Source organism: Neoarius graeffei, chromosome 7 (genome assembly GCF_027579695.1).
Source record: "Neoarius graeffei isolate fNeoGra1 chromosome 7, fNeoGra1.pri, whole genome shotgun sequence".
NCBI lineage: Eukaryota > Metazoa > Chordata > Actinopteri > Siluriformes > Ariidae > Neoarius > Neoarius graeffei.
The window spans coordinates 4896574-4917251 of NC_083575.1; the positions used below are offsets into that span (position 1 = coordinate 4896574).

General features: G+C 42.2%; 1 protein-coding gene across 1 annotated transcript; it reads right to left on the bottom strand.

Moving 5' to 3' along the window:
• Positions 1-1565: 1565 nt before the first annotated feature.
• Positions 1566-13531, bottom strand: c7h2orf50 (chromosome 7 C2orf50 homolog). The gene is made up of 3 exons (XM_060924570.1): positions 13193-13531; positions 2803-2842; positions 1566-1902 (listed from the first exon to the last, which is right to left on the bottom strand). Exons 1-3 carry the CDS (start codon positions 13405-13407, stop codon positions 1705-1707), a joined length of 453 nt encoding a protein of 150 aa, XP_060780553.1. The 5' UTR covers positions 13408-13531; the 3' UTR covers positions 1566-1704.
• Positions 13532-20678: the final 7147 nt, after the last annotated feature.

A 20678-nucleotide genomic window follows, 5' to 3' on the forward strand; every position in this document is an offset into this window, starting at 1 on the left:
CAATTTCACTGCGTCTTAAAGAACTTGGCACTGGAGCCAATCTGCAAGACGTGATTATAAAACACCTGACAAAAAAATGTACTTTAAAATTCATAAACGCAGTATAAATACAGGATCAGGAAACAAAATGTAAAAATATTTTTAAAATGTCGCCCTCTCAGAACAGCTGAGGTTTGTCATGAGCTTTCACACGCATCGTGGAAGAGGAGGAGTCTTTGAGAGTCGAGAAAACATTTTTTAAAACTATAATGTGAGAAAGTATCACAAAGAAAAAGAGAAAAACAACTGGCTTGGCATGTAATGTCCCCAGATGGTTGTGAGTTTCAATCCCAAATCCATCAAAGAGCAGTTGCTGGGTCTTTTAGGAAAACATGCTGACCTTCATTTGCTTGTCTTTAAGTCTGGATTGCTAAATGACTAAAGTAAATATAAAAGAAAGAAAGAAAAAACACAAAACACACTCTATAACGGGATAAAAATAATCTCAATTTCAGATTCAGCTCTTTGACGAAGCTGCATGATGTTTCTCTGATTCGAACCGTCGTGAAAAACACACACCGTTTACAGGAAAAGGATACGCAGACACAGTGTCCATAAAACCCACGACCGAAAATATTAGCTAAGAAAAAGGAAATAAATCAGTGACAGGGTGGTGTGATGAAGCACTTATTGTTCACATTTCTATAAGAGCGTCTGGTTTGTTCCTATTCTGCAATCGCAATTTTAGCAAGGATTACAAATCTTTATTTATTAAAGAACAACACAGGATACCTTTTATCCATTTATAGCTACTTTAATGTTGTGGAACGTCAGCGATGTAAGTCAGCTCCTGTTATTACTTGTATGTTATAGCAGCTATAAACGTACAGTTCCTTCCTGAAGCAGCGGAGCAGAAAAGAAACGTTTCAGAGACGGTTTTAGAGAGAAGGCTATCAGGGTTCGCAGGGTCGCTGTCGGAGCTGGGACACTATCGAGTGTGGATTGGGATGTGACCAAATAAACTTGCATAGTGACCACTTTTACACCACTGGTCATTTTTTGCTCAATGCAGAGTTATTATAGTTTTGAAATTTTCATTACTTTGTATTTTTATTTAGATTTTCAGTTTGTTTTTATTTCAGTTTAGTTTTTATTGAGTTGTAGAAATGCAGAAAGAGTTTTATTTTTATTTTGAGGAATTGACAAGGTTTAGTTTAGTTTTTATTTAGTTTTAATCTTAGTTTTTCAGGTCTTACACAGCAAGCATCTTCATCTTCTTTGGAGTTTCAGAGCAGCCAGTGTTACACTACTGCCCCCTTCTGGAAGGAGTGGTTACTGTATCGAGGGGGAAAATGAGACAAATGAAAACGAAGCTGATTTTACCCGCAGTTTTGTTTTGTTTCAGTTTGTGTTGTTCACTATAGATTTTATTTAGTTTTCATTTTTTTGGAAACTGTCATTTTTCTTTCAATTAACAAATTATTTTTACTCAGAGTTTTAGTCTTAATTTTCATCAACAATATTAACCCTGACTGAGCCATGTTTTTGGAAATAAAGTAACTAAAGAGCCGATGAAAAGCTGAAAATCTTCTTCACCAACACAACGGTTTTACCAACTGCTATAAAATTTAAGCTTTTTTTTTGATAACGTCATTCAAAACCTCAACTAAAGAAATGTCTAACTGTATGTTTGCTCAGACCTCATGGGCCGATCGAGACCCTTCGTCAGCAGGGCTGCATTTCGGGACTCAGTTTGGTCTTTTGGTGTGTTGTCGTTAGCAACAGCAGCTTATCCATTCGCATCAGCTCTTTACCGAGTTCGGTGCAAATGCGACTACCGAACGTGTGGTTGCTGGTGTTGGGGAGCGTGTCGGAGTACGGAGAGATGTAGCTGGGGAGAGGAGCCTCTGTCTTGGGATGACCCTGAAAAACGAATGAACAGTTGATGAGAAAAATGAGAATGATGCGAAGGAAATATTTAAACCAAAAGTGTTAAATTGCATCAGAAGATGAGATCATACCAACTGGTTCAACTAATGAGTTTTTTTAACCCAATTTGGTGTTCGGCCAACAATAATTGCTTAACGTTTTATCACAGTGTGAGTTTATAACAATAGTGCATTATATTAAAAATAAAGTCGATATATTCCCAACAGGAAATAATGCTAGCTTACAAACTTAGCAAATCAGGTCATGTAGCATTAGCATGCTAATGTTTTTTTGAACCAAAGTCTTATCATGGTCAACATCGCATGTCCATTTGTCAAAGCTGTCTCATGAGTCTCATGTCAAATGGAATCTAATGACAGTTTTAATTTTAATGGGTCTGATGAAAGGAAAAATCAGAAATAAATAAAATTAAAAAACTCAGCAATAAATATCACTGTACTGCATCATTTTTAAATAGTTTGTGAAATAAATTAAAAGGGTGCCTGTGATTTATTTGTTGATTTGTTTGTTTGTTGATTGAATGATTGACAATGAAAGGAGTCCCTGATTGGATAATGTTTGAGACCCCTTGCTTGAGGGAAACAAATCCAATTCCTTTCAGCTCGAAAGAACCTTTTCTGGCCTTTTTACTTTTCAGACTGAAGAAACCGCGATTAGTCTGGCAGTGTAAAGTGATTTACACGACGATTTATTAACACTCCTGAGCCAATTATTAACAATTCCTCAAATAACCTTCATGCTTTGTTTTCTATTTCCCTTCCAAAGAGTTAAACTCAACACAGTAAAAACTCCAGCTCTCCATTCCGGGATGATTGTGGGATTGATCTCAAAGCTGAACATAGAAACAGAAGTGTGAGAAGACCGACTGCTTACCAGCTGATCAAAGTCTTTCAGAAAGCTCCAGTTCTTCTCCCTGAGAATGAAATAAAAAACCTCAAGCTATTACCGGTAAATAATAAACATGGAAAAGAGTTATAAATAGTTCTAAAAGGTCCCCGAGTGCGGACTTTGTCCTGTTACTGGACATTTCTCCATCACGGTGCACAGTGTAGGTGTTGAGTTAGAGATTAAACCTCGAACTTTCACACGGTCGGTTTCTGGAGGAGATTTTCCTCAAAACAAAAAGGGACACTGAGGTGTTTAAAAAAGCAGAAATGTTCCATGTAATGTCTACAATAAATAAATATAATGGAACATATTCAGCCAATGAGTCAAATATTTGAATAAAACCCAAATTAAACTCAAAGATTCATCAGCGCTGTGGTTATAAAGTGGTGTACCATTTCTGAAACACCTAAAGGGGTTCGTAAATGTCAGGACGTTGACCTTTTACACTGGGGTGGCCAGGTTAGATCCAATGAGGCTGGTACTTTACCAAGAGCGGGACACAATACTAATCCACAGTCACAGAAATTCATGGCTGCCCCATTGGACATTAAGGTATCCTGCTTGGTGTGTTTGGGGGAAGCCATGGCCTAATGGTTAGAGAAGCAACTTTGGGACCAAAAGATCACCGGTTTGATTCCCTGGACCAGCAGGAATGGCTGAAGTGCCCTTGAGCAAGGCACCTAACCCTCAACTGCTTCCCAGGCTGCTCTGGGTATGTTGTACGTTGCTCTGGATAAGAGTGTCTGCTAAATGTCATGAATATTTAACAGTTATTCCACGAAATTACCGACTAGTGGCCTAGTGGTAGCGTGTCTGCCTCTCGATCGGGAGATCGTGAGTTCTATTCATGGTTGGGTCATACCAAAGACCATCATAAAAATCCTACTACCATCTGGCAAGGCACGCTGCAGTACAGATGTGTATGGGGAGTTAAACTCTTGTGGTTACCAGAGGACTAGCCCCCCACTGTAACCCTAGCTATGTAATAGGCGAGAGGCCGAGGGAAACGGAGATCGGCGCCGCCCGATGCGCCACCATTCAGAGTTGGGCCTGGTTAGTACTTGAGTGGGAGACTGCCTAGGAATACCAGGTACTGTAAGGCGCGGGAAGGACTTTAACTTAACTTTAACCACGAAATTGAGTCGTACATGAGCTGATAGCCAACGAGGCGTGTAGCAACAAGTAGGCTATAAGTCATGTATGACAAGATTGAGTGGAATAACTGTTTTATTCTATCCACATTCACTGGATTTTGAGAAATGGAGCATTTTTATTTTTTGCAAATTTGATAAATAAAAATTTTATACAAAACGTCCGACAAAATCATTTCCACTTAGAATGTAAACAAACTGGTGAAATGACAGGAGCAATTTGTGAAAAATGTGATAATTCCTGAAAAATAAAAAAAAGATATATCCTCACCATCAAATACTTTTATTCCATATTTTGTTGCTTTTTTGTATTTTTGGGGTTTTCTTCTTCTTTAGGGTTTTTTGGCGGTTGGCAAGCCAACTTAAAGGTGCATTACCGCCACCTACTGGGCTGGAGTGTGGAACAGGAGCTGGGGGGCGCATTTGGACTACATTTTTAGCTATTTCTGTTTCTTTTAAACACTTGATAATTTCTAAGGTTTTGTTTTCAAGTCGAGTTTTTATTTCATCCTGGGTTGGTTCAGCAACACGCTCCGCCATTTTGTTTTTCTCTACTCATGGTATATGAGCTGATATCCTAGTCGTAGAGTAGCCAATCAGAGCGCGCAATTGCTTATATCTAATGAATGTGGATAGAATAAAATGTAATGTTTGGTGTTTAACAAGCTACATAAAAGTCATAGCTAACACAGTATTGCGAGCATTACAAATTCAGAATTATTCAACAGGAGCTAATAAAGAACTGAATAAATGTTATGCCTCTGAATAGAAACAGAAGAAGAAGAACAACGACCACACCTCTGGGTGGGAGGGTGGATTAGCCACCTCTTAACTCCACCCATATCTGGACACAAAACATAATCTGAGCACCTCTTCTTTAGAAAGTCGTATCTCAGATATGAAGGTGACACAAAAGAGATCTTCAGAATTAAACATTTTTGGTTCATTCACATCCTGAGTCATTTTCCATCATAAATGTTACAAATATTTGAAGGTTTTTTTTTTTTACCAACAAAAACTGTTTAAAAATATCCATTAAAATGATAATGATCTGGGGTTCCTCTACTCCAGGTGTGTCCCATGTTCACTGGCCTGCAGCTTCTCTGTGAGGATGGAGGATATGTTGCAATTCTTCCTTTAATCTGATGGTGACAGCAGACCGTGTTCACACAGTTAGCGAAATTCCAGGGGCCTTTCCCTGAGTCCACCTGCACACGAGTTCATTGAAGGACATTTATTCATGGCTGCAGAGAAACAGCACTAAGTTGGAAACAAAGAGCTGGAAACAAGAACATCGAACATGTGAACATCGAGAAGAACAGGAACAGTGAGAGCCGGAGAAAACATGAGCGTCTGCCTCATCCGTCAAGAGACTGGAGGGGTAATTCAGGACTTTATTGTCATGAGACACAGGGGCAATGAAAAACATACAGTGGTGCTTGAAAGTTTGTGAACCCTTTAGAATTTTCTATATTTATTCATAAATATGACCTAAAACATCATCAGATTTTCACACAAGTCCTAAAAGTAGATAAAGAGAACCCAGTTAAACAAATGAGACAAAAATATTATACATGGTCATTTATTTATTGAGGAATATGATCCAATATTACATATCTGTGAGTGGCAAAAGTATGTGAACCTTTGCTTTCAGTATCTGGTGTGACCCCCTTGTGCAGCAATAACTGCAACTAAACGTTTGTGGTAACTGTTGATCAGTCCTGCACACCGGCTTGGAGGAATTTTAGCCCGTTCCTCCGTACAGAACAGCTTCAACTCTGGGATGTTGGTGGGTTTCCTCACATGAACTGCTCGCTTCAGGTCCTTCCACAACATTTCCATTGGATTAAGGTCAGGACTTTGACTTGGCCATTCCAAAACATGAACTTTATTCTTCTTTAACCATTCTTTGGTAGAACGACTTGTGTGCTTAGGGTCGTTGTCTTGCTGCATGACCCACCTTCTTTTGAGATTCAGTTCATGGACAGATGTCCTGACATTTTCCTTTAGAATTCACTGGTATAATTCAGAATTCATTGTTTCATCAATGATGGCAAGCCATCCTGGCCCAGATGCAGCAAAACAGGCCCAAACCATGATACTACCACCACCATGTTTCACATATGGGATAAGGTTCTTATGCTGGAATGCAGTGTTTTCCTTTCTCCAAACATAACACTTCTCATTTAAACCAAAAAGTTCCATTTTGGTCTCATCCGTCCACAAAACATTTTTCCAATAGCCTTCTGGCTTGTCCACGTGATCTTTAGCCAACTGCAGATGAGCAGCAATGTTCTTTTTGGAGAGCAGTGGCTTTCTCCTTGCAACCCTGCCATACACACTGTTGTTGTTCAGTGTTCTCCTGATGGTGGACTCATGAACATTAGCCAATGTGAGAGAGGCCTTCAGTTGCTTAGAAGTTACCCTGGGGTCCTTTGTGACCTCGCCAACTATTACGCGCCTTGCTCTTGGAGTGATCTTTGTTGGTCGACCACTCCTGGGGAGGGTAACAATGGTCTTGAATTTCCTCCATTTATACACAATCTGTCTGACTGTGGATTGGTGGAGTCCAAACTCTTTAGAGATGGTTTTGTAACCTTTTCCAGCCTGATGAGCATCAACAATGCTTTTTCTGAGGTCCTCAGAAATCTCTTTTGTTCGTGCCATGATACACTTCCACAAACATGTGTTGTGAAGATCAGACTTTGATAGATCCCTGTTCTTTAAATAAAACAGGGTGCCCACTCTTTTTTTGTCTCATTTGTTTAACTGGGTTCTCTTTATCTACTTTTAGGCCATATTTATGCAGGAATATAGAAAATTCTAAAGGGTTCACAAACTTTCAAGCACCACTGTATGATGAGAGGGCAGAGAAACCGAAACATCTGGAAGCTCTCTTGGAGAAGCTACTTTTTAATCAGAGCAAACAGAGAGCTCGAGCTCACGAGCGGCGATGATTCCATGCAATAAGGACGGAACACCTTTTGTGAATTCTTGAGAGTCCTGAATGAAAGTGGAATCGCAAACAAGTTTTGAAAACGACTCTTTAATTCATGTTTGTTAGTTTGTCCGATTTAAAAAAAAAAAAAAAAGTGGACCATTTATTTATTTATCAGACCCTCCAGGATTTCGCGATGTTGCGATTTGCAACTTCAACACAAATTCAACCAATCCCCGCGAATTCAGGGCGGTGTTGCAATTATATCCAATCACCGCAACTTTCCCGAAAATTTGACCAATTGTTGGCGACGTCTTGAGGTGACGTCGACAAACTACCTTCCGCCTTACTTCCGTGTATAGAGAGCGTGCACGTGACGTCACGAGATATTTGTTTATCCGCCATTTTGGACGGCAAGGTTGCGCATAGAACTTAGATGAACCCGTTCTAATTATCGAGTGTGTGGGAGTAGATCTTTCGAGAATGGTTATATCTTGTTCAGCATTTGGTTGTACCAATAGACAGGGCCAAAAGGAGGGCCTGTCATTTTATAGATTCCCCGCAGACGCGGAGAGACGCGCAAAATGGGTGTCCGCTGTGCGAAGAGAAAACTGGTACCCCAGTTCTACCAGCCGAATTTGTAGTGAACACTTCATATCAGGTAGGTGTAATCTTCTAATTCAATACTCCTAGTACATCTGTTAAGTTGATTTTCGGATTGAATGATAGCTGCATACTTAGAAACTAGACAGTCTCTAACATTTAAAATGGCTATGCCTAGCCCTACTACCCTGGCCTAGTCTATGACAATGTTTTATCTTTTTGGCTCATATATGCCTTTGAAAGGCCAGTAGGGATGGCGAAAACTAAAAAAAAATCTTGACCGACCACCGAGCCTCATTAGCCGGTTAAAGTCGGTTAATCTATGAGTTTAAACAGGGATGCAAACGGCGGATGCGCCTTTTTCACGGCTGAATCTCGCAGATCCGATTTTTTTTTTAGGGGGGGCGTTGGAGTGTCTGAATAATTTCATCAAAGTAAATTATGTATTAAAATTACTAAATGAACAAATGCCGTTACAGTCCATGAAACATAGGAAGTATTAGTATGAGAAGAAAACAGTAATTCAGAAAGCTGCGCACATTTGCGCAGCTTCCGCACAAACGTGCGCAGCATTTCTGATTTACTGTTTTTCAGACAAAAACATACATATTTACAATCCTGTCATTATCTGAAACTGAGTTTAGATTTCGAACATTCTTAAGATAAAACATCCTGCATAGTCTCTTTATGATAAACGTCTTAATGCCACTTACCCGTGAGGTTATCAAGTAGACTTCCTTCTTCGGAACCTTCCAGAGGTATAGTTGAGATACCCATCCCGCAACAAAATATTTATAAGCTTCCAGGCTCTTGTAAGCTTTGAGGGCTTTGCCAGTATAACACGATTAACGAGAAAATTATAAATGTCGTGGTAGGCCAGATCGGGCAAATCGCCGGCACCGCAGCTCCGAATTTCCCTGAACAAGGATTGCGGCAAGTTGTACGGATCTGCAATCCCCAACCTGGAACACTTTTCCACGTAACGCTGCCTCACGTCACCTTCAAGATGCTGAACAAACTTAGACAAGTAATCGCGCGATGTAGATGGGGTATTTTCCAAATTTTCTTGGAGATTACTGCCTGGATCCATTACGCTCACGCAAGGTAAACTATCCTGATGCCGTCCAATATGGCGGAGTGGGCGGAGTACACACGTGCGGGTCACGTGACTGCACATCCTCTATACGTTCAAGAGAAGCAGCATGTGCGCCGTGTTGCCAGATTGGGCGGTTTTAAGTGCATTTTGGCAGGTTTTGAACATAGACATATAAACATAGACGCCGCATTGAGCTGGTGGCCCGTTGCTGGGATACGTCAGAGTGTCCGGCATACTGGATGTGGCAAATCTTCCCCGTAAACCAATGCAAGTAAATGGACTGAACTTCATAAAGCCCCTTTCTACAATAATATTTAACTCCATGCCTTTTATTCACCCATTAAGACACACACGTATATATTTGGGAAACAAACAGGCATCAAAACAACACATATAACTTTTAATGTGATGGTTATAAATAGTGTGTGAAATACCCTGTACACTGCAAACTAGCGACAGATACGCGATAGATAGCTCAGGTAAGCTAATCAGTCAGCATACCGTAGCAAGCTACCAAAACCTGAGGCAACAATAACCAACCTACAAGACTGAATATGATAAATGATGGAAATAGTGGAGAAACTGGAAATAGTGAATGAAAATAAAAATTTACTGTTTTATTTATTGAGTCCCCACACAGACCTACTCTAGTTGAATAAAGTGAGCTGAATGAGTGCCAAACTGAGTTCGGCCAGGTTCTAACGCCATACCAAAACAAAATACATCACTGATTCCTTCACATTCAGAAAGGCTAAAAACATTCATCATACGTTCAAAAACGTTCATCATAGTGTGGCACTGTATTCTCTAATTCTCACTGCTTATAACTCTACACCTCCCCAGTGGAGATGAGCTGGGAAACTGAAGACTGAAGGAACAGCTCCCTCTCTGATCCTGACTGTCTGACCTGTTCTGTCAAAATCCTTCATATTAGCCACAAAGTCAGAAAAATCTGTTCGTAAAATTACGTTATAATGACCAAATACAATGCAAAGTATTTTTCCAGTCTCACCTGTGAAAGGTAATCCCATGTGATCTCGTTTGGACGGTAAACCTGTTGGTACAGTTAAACGCAGCACATGAATGAGGCATCTTTATTCTCGGCTACTGTCTAGACGCTATACCAGAGACGGCTGAAGAATCTCCACTTTGCCACATCCAATATGGCGGCGAGGATGGCGTATGATTCTACGCAGAATGCGGCGTCTTTGTTTATATGTCTATGGGTTTTGAACATATTTTGGGCTGGAAAATGTCAGCAGTATCTGGCAACACTGCATGTGCGAGTCAGTGTTTCTGTAGGCTTAAATTCTGTTACTGAAAGTGTGTTATGTTTACAGTGAAGGACTGTGTGCATTTTACATTATTTTTTTTTTACTTAATACAAGAAATTAATGGATGCCAACATTTTTGCCAAAATGGTATTTTATTTTCCATTGTTTTGGCAGCTTCAGCATCATACTGTGAGATTCTGTTCAAATTGTTTTTTTTCTTCTATGAAGCCTGAGCCATTTATTTTATTAGTTTATACTTATTGTTTAATTTAGTCTTCAGGAGAGACTGCCTGCACACAGTACTAGTATTAATAGGTTTTTTCTTACATGAAAGCTGAGGCATTTATATTATGTTTTAAGGTAACTTCATGTTGTGCTGTGAGGTTCTCTGCACTTTAACTTTTGAACCAACAGGTGCATTTGGATAAGTAAAGCCTATTTTTCTGCATTTTTGTAGTCCTGGTAATCTTTTATATTGGTAAAGTTGTTTATAGGACCATTTCTCAGTGTCTTTGTTTTAATCAATAAAAACTTAATATTTAACATATCACTCAATTTCAGGGCCGTGTTAACCCTTGCCGAGGCCCTGGGCAGACACCCCCCCGAGGCCCCACCCCCGCCTGTTGTCAACTGCGCTCAGCAAATTCACCCCCTCAGACGTGCCTGTCTAACTAAACACAGAAACTTAAACAGGGGTGATAGCGTTCCGGCGCGCCGTGGCTGGGGAAAAAAAAAAAAAATCTAGTTCGCCCATTGTCCTGTGTCATTCTGAGATGCGCAGATAGACAGTAAAGGGAATTCCGAATTCCCTTTACTGTCTATCTGCGCATCTCAGAATGACACAGGACAATGGGCGAACTAGATTTTTTTTTTTTCCCCAGCCACGGCGCGCCGGAAATCCGGCGCGGCGCCGGAACGCTATCACCCCTGCTTAAATAATGACAGTGGCACAATTAGAAACACTATTGAATGATACAACTTTATATCCATTAATACCCATTTAATCGAGAAAAAGCAATGGTGAAACAGGCAATTGCATGGTGAAAAAAAATCCATCAGACATCACGGTTAACAAGTCTGGTTAACTAAAGTTTAGCCTCAAGAAGCCTTTGAATGAGTGAGTCAATGAACATGTCAAGAACATAACCGAGGCCTACAACAGTTTCTTTAGTATTCAGAACAAGAACATTCATTTGGTATATAACCGTTTGTTTTCATTTTGGAATCTAGGCGACTTTTAACTTGTGAAAACAAAGAGCGATAACAAAGAAAGAAAAATATCTTGCTTCTCAGAAATAAATCTCAAAATGTTAGGCTATGTGAAACATTTCATCCTTTCACACACGTAATGTCCCAAACAGCAGTAGCACACAGCTTTGCGCATTCAGTTTGACAGCCATGGGTCAACTTACAAGGGCACTTTCCTACTTTTCTGGAAAGCGAAGTCTCATCTCATCTCATCTCATCTCATCATCTCTAGCCGCTTTATCCTTCTACAGGGTCGCAGGCAAGCTGGAGCCTATCCCAGCTGACTACGGGTGAAAGGCGGGGTACACCCTGGACAAGTCGCCAGGTCATCACAGGGCTGGGAAAGCGAAGTCATTAATTAAATCATTGAACTCAAGCTGGCGTAGCGTGTGAAGACATGGTGGACAGTGATCATATTGACAATGACGGGTGATTTATGCGACGGGACAAGGTGGGCTTCCTTACGGGTGGCGAAATGCATCAAAAATGTTATCAATATGATCAAAACTTCTGAAAATATCATTTCATATTTTCCGATCTCGCTACCTCCAAGGCCCCCTAGTGGCCGAGGCCCTGGGCAGCTGCCCATGAAGCCCATTAGGATAATGCGTCCTTGCTCAATTTTAGGCCCACTTTACACGGGGACGGTCTGAAACAAAAACGCAAAAGTCCGTTTTCATTCTCACTTTTTTCCGCGTCTACACGATCGTTTTCAAGGAGGAAATCTGCGTCTATACGGTGACGCATAAATGTGTGGAATTCAATTGGATGTGCATGCCAGGCGGCTAGGTGGTGCTGTGAAAGACCTCCGCTATGTCTGCACGCATGCGCAACGTCTTCCGTCTTGTCTGATCTGCACATCTGCGCCGCGAAAACTTTGACTACTCTGGCTATGGTAAGTAAGAAAGTAAGTAAAAAAATAAGAGCATACTATACCCACCTCTGTTCATTAACGGTATATGTGCAGATTCGGTATAGATGTTCGAAGGACTCCTGGACGTTTATTAAAGCTGCCAGAGCAGCTTGAAGGTCCGTTGGATCGATGTAATCAGACATGCTCTTACTTTTTTACTTACTTTCTTACTTCCCGGGCTGGCATGTACAGTATATGACATATGCATGACGTAAACGCGTACCCGACGTGAGCAGATCCGAGCAGAGTTTCGCGTATTGGGTAGTTTAGACGGATATGCAATGGGGGCCGTTTTTAACTTATCCACTCTGGAAAGCGTTTTCAATTTTTTCCGTTTTTCAGCCTCGGAAACGCCGTCCCCGTGTAGACGAAAGGCACTTCCGATAAAATATTTAGTCGTTTTTACCCGACAGCGTCCTCGTGTAAACGGGCCCTAAATCACAAAAAGAGAAAATCGCAACAATTTCTCGCAACTTTCACTTCCTCCCACAATGTAATCGCAACAAAAACCTAAAAAACACCGCAACTTTCATCGCAATTTTTTTGGAAAACCCCCCGCAACATCAGACATTTTAGCCCGCAACAATCACAAAAACGGCCCGCGGAATCCTGGGGGGACTGATTTATTAAGTGCTGTAATTCCTTCACCTTTCACCTGATGTGGATGTCCTCGGATGAAAGATGAAAGCCTGCCCTGAGCTCATATTCATCATTTAATTTATTAAAAAAAAGGAAAAAGTTTAGACACCCCTGCTCTAATCTAATCTAATCTAATCTAATCTAATCTAATCTAATCTAATCTAATCTAATCTAATCTAATCTAATCTAATCTAATCTAATCTAATCTAATCTAATCTAATCTAATCCTTTTCTGGTTTCCAGCTGTGAGACTGTGGAGTGTGGAGTTGAAGTCAGATCCAGCAGGTCCCCGGTGTTTGTGTGTGTACGGTCTCCACGGCTTTATGATCGCGCGCGGGACCAAGCAACCGTGTAACGCACACCGTACACAGGGCACGCGCTCAACCGTGAACCTTTCCGTATCGGATGACAGAGAAACGGTGTGTCACTTGGTGTGCTGACACACAAGAAGGTCAGTTTAAAGAGAGAAGTGAAAGACCGAGGCGAAAGTCTCATGAAGCAGCGCGACGTTACCATTCTTTCACCGCGTGTCTCTCCGCGCGCACCAGCTCTCTCCAAACCCGCTCCCGCTTCACCGGGTCCCAGGTGTCGGGGTCCCGCTCGGGCGGCGGCGGCAGCGGCTCGCTCTTCACGGACACTGAGGGCTGAGAGGCCGGGGCCACGCTGGGGCGCTCCGGTAAGCGGTAACCGGCCGACGTGACGCGCCTGATGCTGACTCTGCGCTCCATCTTTCGAAATGCTCGAACTACGCCAGGATAACCGTCTGCACGCGCACCCCGCTGACTTTCATTCTGCTCGCATCCCGTCCCGCGCGCGCTCCCAGCAACACCGTCGTCATGCCAGCGGCGCGGAAATCACGAGGCGCGTCCCCGCACATCCGCTCACGCGCTGCCCCGTGTTTACTCACGCCTCGAGCGCGAGGAGTCGACTCACTGAAACACGGAGAGTCGATTCTTCAAGAGTCGAACACAGCTTGTCGATTCGATTCGCAAAAATCTCTGACACAGCTTCCTTTGTCCCCCAAGGACCCCAGTGGGGCTGGTTCTGCACCATGAGGAGCGAGTCACATGAGGACATCACACACCCCGCATAGCTTTCAGAGACATTTGAAAAAATTATATATATATATATATATATATATATATATATATATATATATATATATATTTAGTGACTGGCACTCACCTTTGTGGTTTTGCTATCAGTACACAGCCTGTTTTAATTCAATCTTAATTATATTTTATTGCAATAATTTGCATTGCTGTCTTTTTTCATGCAAATCAATACTGTATTGGTAGAGTTTTGGTTTTGAGTATCGACTAATTTTGACTTTTATATTTTGCTGGTGGTGTAGTGGTTAGCGCTGTCGCCTCACAGCAAGAAGGTCCGGGTTCGAGCCCCGAGGCCGGCGAGGGCCTTTCTGTGTGGAGTTTGCATGTTCTCCCCGTGTCCGCGTGGGTTTCCTCCGGGTGCTCCGGTTTCCCCCACAGTCCAAAGACGAAAAATATCAGTGAAGGAAAATACATTTATTTTGTACTCAGATTGTACTGCTATATATAAAACACATTCAGTAACTCATCTCATCTCATCTCATTATCTCTAGCCGCTTTATCCTTCTACAGGGTCGCAGGCAAGCTGGAGCCTATCCCAGCTGACTACGGGTGAAAGGCGGGGTACACCCTGGACAAGTCGCCAGGTCATCACAGGGCTGACACATAGACACAGACAACCATTCACACTCACATTCACACCTACGGTCAATTGAGAGTCACCAGTTAACCTAACCTGCATGTCTTTGGACTGTGGGGGAAACCGGAGCACCCGGAGGAAACCCACGCGGACACAGGGAGAACATGCAAACTCCGCACAGAAAGGCCCTCGCCGGCCACGGGGCTCGAACCCAGGACCTTCTTGCTGTGAGGCGACAGCGCTAACCACTACACCACCGTGCCGCCCCCATTCAGTAACTCACTTAGATTATTAATTATTAAACACAAAAGACTTAATATCAGGGCGGCACGGTGGTGTAGTGGTTAGCGCTGTCGCCTCACAGCAAGAAGGTCCGGGTTCGAGCCCCGGGGCCGGCGAGGGCCTTTCTGTGTGGAGTTTGCATGTTCTCCCCGTGTCCGCGTGGGTTTCCTCCGGGTGCTCCGGTTTCCCCCACAGTCCAAAGACATGCAGGTTAGGTTAACTGGTGACTCTAAATTGACCGTAGGTGTGAATGTGAGTGTGAATGGTTGTCTGTGTCTATGTGTCAGCCCTGTGATGACCTGGCGACTTGTCCAGGGTGTACCCCGCCTTTCGCCCGTAGTCAGCTGGGATAGGCTCCAGCTTGCCTGCAACCCTGTAGGACAGGATAAAGCGGCTAGAGATAATGAGAATGATGACTTAATATCAAAAATGACAGATAATAATTTAGTCATTTAATCTAGTATTAAGCTCCAAGTTTCCGGATCTAGGCACTTTTGTCGTTTACACTGGTCTGGAACATTCTTCCTGTCATTTTCAACCACTTGCAAAATCTGTTGGTATTTGTCCTCATTCTTTGAAGACTGCAGAAAGTCTGTTGCAAGCTTGACTCCTCTCTCAGCACTGTCATTTGACACTCTTAATGCATCTACTATCTCTTTAACTTTCACATAGCTATCATTTTCAGCCCACTCTTCAACAGGCCTGTCCAAAAAGGAGCTATCAATATGAAGCAGAGTGAAGAATTGCCATGAGTCAGTTCCAGCTCGTACTGCAGTCACCCAAGGATCTCTCTTCATTACATTTAATACAAGAAAGTTTTGACCATTACAGTGAGCCACCAGTTGGCTTACTGAACTAAACATGAGAAAGAAACTGTCAAGACAGGTTAAATCTCATTACTTTTACCAAAGGAACAATTTACAAACCTTCTTTGCAATATGTATTTGCATTTATAATTAGGCGACATACGGATTTAATGAAAATTTAGCTCAAATATTGACATACAATCAGCCACCCCGAGACCTTCATGAAATTACATGAAATTTTGTACTTTTAATATTGATACCAAACCTCACACAGAAAAAAAAGTCAGGCTTTATCAGAGAAAGTTGGGGGATCAGCCACACCCTAAAAGACATGCAGGTTAGGTTAACTGGTGACTCTAAATTGACCATAGGTGTGAATGGTTGTCTGTGTCTATGTGTCAGCCCTGTGATGACCTGACGACTTGTCCAGGGTGAACCCCGCCTTTTGCCCATAGTCAGCTGGGATAGGCTCCAGCTTGCCTGCGACCCTGTAGAAGGATAAAGTGGCTAGAGATAATGAGATGAGATGAGATTTTGCTTCATATTTTATTATTAGTATTACTATTAACAAAACAGCAGTGCAGTGGTTTTATCACTGTCACCTCACAGCAAGAAGGTTCTGTCTTTCTGTGTGGAGTTTGCATTGTTCTCCTTGTGCCTGGATGGGTTTCCTCTGGGTGCTCTGGTTTCCTTCCTTATCACATGTACACTCAAGCACAGTGAAATTCCGCCTCTGCATTTAACCCATCTGAAACAGTGAACACACACAAGTGAGCAATGAGCACAGAAACATACCCAGAGCAGTGGACAGCGATGCGACAGCACCCGGGGACCAATTGGGGATTAGGTGCCATGCTCAAGGACACTTCAGCCATGATACAGAGGAAGGAGAAAGTGCTGTTCATTCACTCAACTTCCCTCACATTTTTCCTGCTGATCGAACCAGCAACCCTTTGGGCCCAAGGCTGCTTCTCTAACCTTCAGGCTGCCCTCCTCATGTAGATGAGCTTGATTTACCTGTTGGTGTGAATGTGAGTGTGATAGTTGTTCGTCCCTGTGTTGCCCTGAGATAGATTGGCGATGTGCCCAGGGTGAACCCTGCCTCTCACCTGAAGTCAGCTGGGATTGGATCTCAACCCTGATGGATAAGTGGTATAGATGGATGCATGCATGGATGATTATTATTATTATTATTATAGAAAATCCTGTGTTCTGTTTCAGTCAAAATGACCAATTTTAAAATTTTGACTGAAAGGAAAATTGTTCTAAAAATAAATCTGAAACTTGATGAACTTAGCTCCTTTTCTTGAATGAGCATGAAAAAGGACAAATGTAGTCCATTTGGTTGATCTGCTTCACCCCTCTCAGCCTCTTACACAGATGATGTTCAGCCCTGAGAATAAAACAAAAAACAGGAAGTGGTGATCTGTCAATTCATACATATATATTATTTACCAGCTTAAGGTCGGTCCGTATCGTGAATTACCGTGACTGAGGTCAGTATTTTCAAAGCCGAGGTCACAGTAGTTCAGGATATGGACCGACCTTAAGCTGGTAAATAATATATTTATTTTTTTCTTTACCAAATTCTAACAGAAAATAAGAGCGCCCGAAAGGGAAACCATATTTAGAACAAACCTGCTACAAGATCATTTTCAGGTTTCTCCTGAAATATGTTTTTTTTTATTTCGTCTTCATCAGGGTAGTAAAACTCACTTTCGCTGTGAACACTGTCGTTATCGCTATCCATGCTGTAAAATTAATGCTATTATACTGAGAAATACGAAAATAAATGTTGACAAAAAATTGCTACTACGTTTGTTGTTGTTGTGAATGAGCGAGTCACCACAGGTCCGTAACCGGGGTCCATATCGTAGGATTCCGGACCGCTCGCCAGCCAATCAGAGCGCAGGATTTGATGGAAGCCAGACCACGAAAAAAACCCAAAATAAAGCATCAGTTGAATTCACTGTTGTTTTATCGATATATTTGACTAATACTTGCAAAGATTTATATTTTATATTTATTAGTTTGTCTCTTCTAACCTAGTGTAATTGCCCACCATTGATATTGTTACTTGTTCAATAAAACCAACATATTCACCACCCAGATCCCTGTTTCCATTTATTTAGTGTGAATCCTGAGTTACAGACAGTTTTATTCCATCCATTGCACATGGATTACACCTCATCTCATCTCATTATCTCTAGCCGCTTTATCCTGTTCTACAGGGTCGCAGGCGAGCTGGAGCCTATCCCAGCTGACTACGGGCGAAAGGCGGGGTACACCCTGGACAAGTCGCCAGGTCATCACAGGGCTGATACATAGACACAGACAACCATTCACACTCACATTCACACCTACGGTCAATTTAGAGTCACCAGTTAACCTAACCTGCATGTCTTTGGACTGTGGGGGAAACCGGAGCACCCGGAGGAAACCCACGCGGACATGGGGAGAACATGCACATGGATTACATTTGACTTCTAATTTTAAAAAGAAAAGAAAAATGCCACAGACTTTGGAAATGAACTGAATTTAAATCAAACTTAAAATTCATCAGATTTATCCACAAACACCTTGAAAAACCTCCTGTGTGGATTCGACTCTCAGAATCGATTCTTTCAGCTCCTGAAATTTGGAATTAGAATCGGAGTCGACTCTTTGATTTCCCCGTTGCCCCGGGAGACAGCGGGCCGGTGCAGGGATTCTCGCGCTCAAAAGCTTTGTTCATTCACCAGAAAGTGAAACATCCGGTCCGGAAAGAGAACAATGGGGCTTTTGATAAATGAAGGGCTTTGGGGGTCGAGAGGAATCGTTTGAAAGATGTTCAAGAAGATTCCTGCAGTTTCAGGAAGTTTTTGGTTTTCTATCACTAATAATACCAACAAACATTTTCTCTTTCATAATGAAGTTTCTATTTGTCGTAAATTTTCTAGACCTTAAATGAGTTTTAAAGGTGCCGTCCTCAATTTCCTTTAACTAAATCTCCAAAAGCCATCAGAGTTTGTCCCCTGAGATGTAAAGCTTAATATTTGTGAGTGTAGTTCAGTAAAATATATCATCCTTCCATCCTGTAAATAACAAAACAGAGGGAAACCACAGGGCACAGATGGATAGAGCGCTCAACTCAGGACATTGACTTTGTGTGCCGAGTTGTTCTGTCCACCAGGTGGCGCTATAGTCCGTGTTTCAAACCATTCAGCTGGATGGAATCATCACATGAGGGTAAAGTGCGTCTTTGTAAGAGATTTCATCTCATTATCTCTAGCCGCTTTATCCTGTCCTACAGGGTCGCAGGCAAGCTGGATCCTATCCCAGCTGACTACGGGCGAAAGGCAGGGTTCACCCTGGACAAGTCGCCAGGTCATCACAGGGCTGACACATAGACACAGACAACCATTCACACTCACATTCACACCTACGCTCAATTTAGAGTCACCAGTTAACCTAACCTGCATGTCTTTGGACTGTGGGGGAAACCGGAGCACCCGGAGGAAACCCACGCGGACACGGGGAGAACATGCAAACTCCACACAGAAAGGCCCTCACCGGCCACGGGGCTCGAACCTGGACCTTCTTGCTGTGAGGCGACAGCGCTAACCACTACACCACCGTGCCACCCTTTGTAAGAGATCATTTATCAAAATAATAAATGATCCCACCTGGTACACTGTAAAAAAAAATCCGTTGTTTTTACGGAAAAACACTGGCAGCTGTGGTTGCCAGAATAATCCTGTTAAAAATACAGTGAAATGTAAACAACATTACAGAATAACTTGTACATTTCACTGGGATTCCATGTACAATTCATGATAACTAAATGTAAATTTTACAGGTATTCAATGTACAATAATCAATACATAACTGTTAATTTTACGGATATTCATTGTACAATAAACAATGATTCAAAATGGTTACAAGCAATGATCTACGAGACATATTTTTTGGGGGGCTTTTTTCACCTTTATGGGATAGGACAGTGTAGAGACAGGAAATGAGCTGGAGAGAGATCAGGAAATGACCTTGGGTCGGAATCGAACCCGGGTCCCCGGATTCATGGTATGGCGCCTTAGTCAACTGAGCCATGATGGTGGCCATTTTTTAATTTTTTTAACAGGGCAATGATGTAATTTTAACTATCACATTCTGTTTTAGTATTACAGTTTGTCTGTGTTTAAACTACAACAATTTGTAAATTCTACAAAAAAATATGATCAATTCAACATATTCTTACTGTTAAATTAACAGTGGTATTTGGTTAGGAGTTTTACAGTATATTGATGTAAATTACATACTGCTTCATTGTTTTTGTATTTACAGTTTGTCATGATTTTACATAAATTCACTGTTAATTCTACAGACATTTTTTACAGTGTAACTTGTCCAGGGTGTACCCCGCCTTTCGCCTGTAGTCAGCTGGGATAGGCTCCAGCTTGCCTGTGACCCTGTAGAACAGGATAAAGCGGCTACAGATAATGAGATGAGATGAGACTAGCTTTTCAGAGGGTGGCATGGTGATGTAGTGGTTAGCACTGTCACCTCACAGCAAGAAGGTTCTGGGTTTGAGCCCAATGGCTGACGGGGCCTTTCTGTGTGGCGTTTGCATGTTCTCCCAGTGTCTGCGTGGGTTTCCTCTGGTTTCCCCCACAGTCCAAAGACACCGTGCAGGTTAGGTTAACTGGTGACTCTAAATTGACCGTAGGTGTGAATGTGAGTGTGAATGGTTGTTTATCTCTATGTGTCAGCTCTGTGATGATCTGGCAACTTGTCCAGGGTGTACCCCGCCTCTCGCCCGTAGTCAGCTGGGATAGGCTCCAGCTTGCCTGTGACCCTGAAGAACAGGATAAGCAGCTACAGATAATGGATGGATGGATGGATGGATATTACCAAGACAAATAGTGTGTATAATGTTCTAACGTGGCCTTTTCAGCATATCAGGCCAATACGCAATGTTTCCTTACTGCTACGCCCACAATATTGTCGGCACGCCTGTAAAAGTTGCCGCTACACTAATTCTTCGTGTGAAAGTGACGTCACACTTAACGTCCCAAGTCTGCCATGTTGGATGATAAACAATAACCAATATAATGGCACTTCACGTGCGAGCTTCTGCAACACTTCGTGATTTTCTTTTGATTTCTTAGCCTTTGAAGAAAGACAATGCCTACTTTGTGTGCGGGGAATAATTGCAATAATAATGTGACTTGTAACAAAAGAGA

Bases quoted from the DNA above. Each gene is read 5' to 3' on its own strand.
- c7h2orf50 (XM_060924570.1), bottom strand. From the start codon at position 13,407: ATGGAGCGCAGAGTCAGCATCAGGCGCGTCACGTCGGCCGGTTACCGC. The intron at 2,843-13,192 runs GTAACGTCGCGC...TTTCATTCTCAG, and splicing joins AGACACGCGGTGAAAGAATG to GGAGAAGAACTGGAGCTTTC. The intron at 1,903-2,802 runs GTAAGCAGTCGG...TTCGTTTTTCAG, and splicing joins TGAAAGACTTTGATCAGCTG to GGTCATCCCAAGACAGAGGC.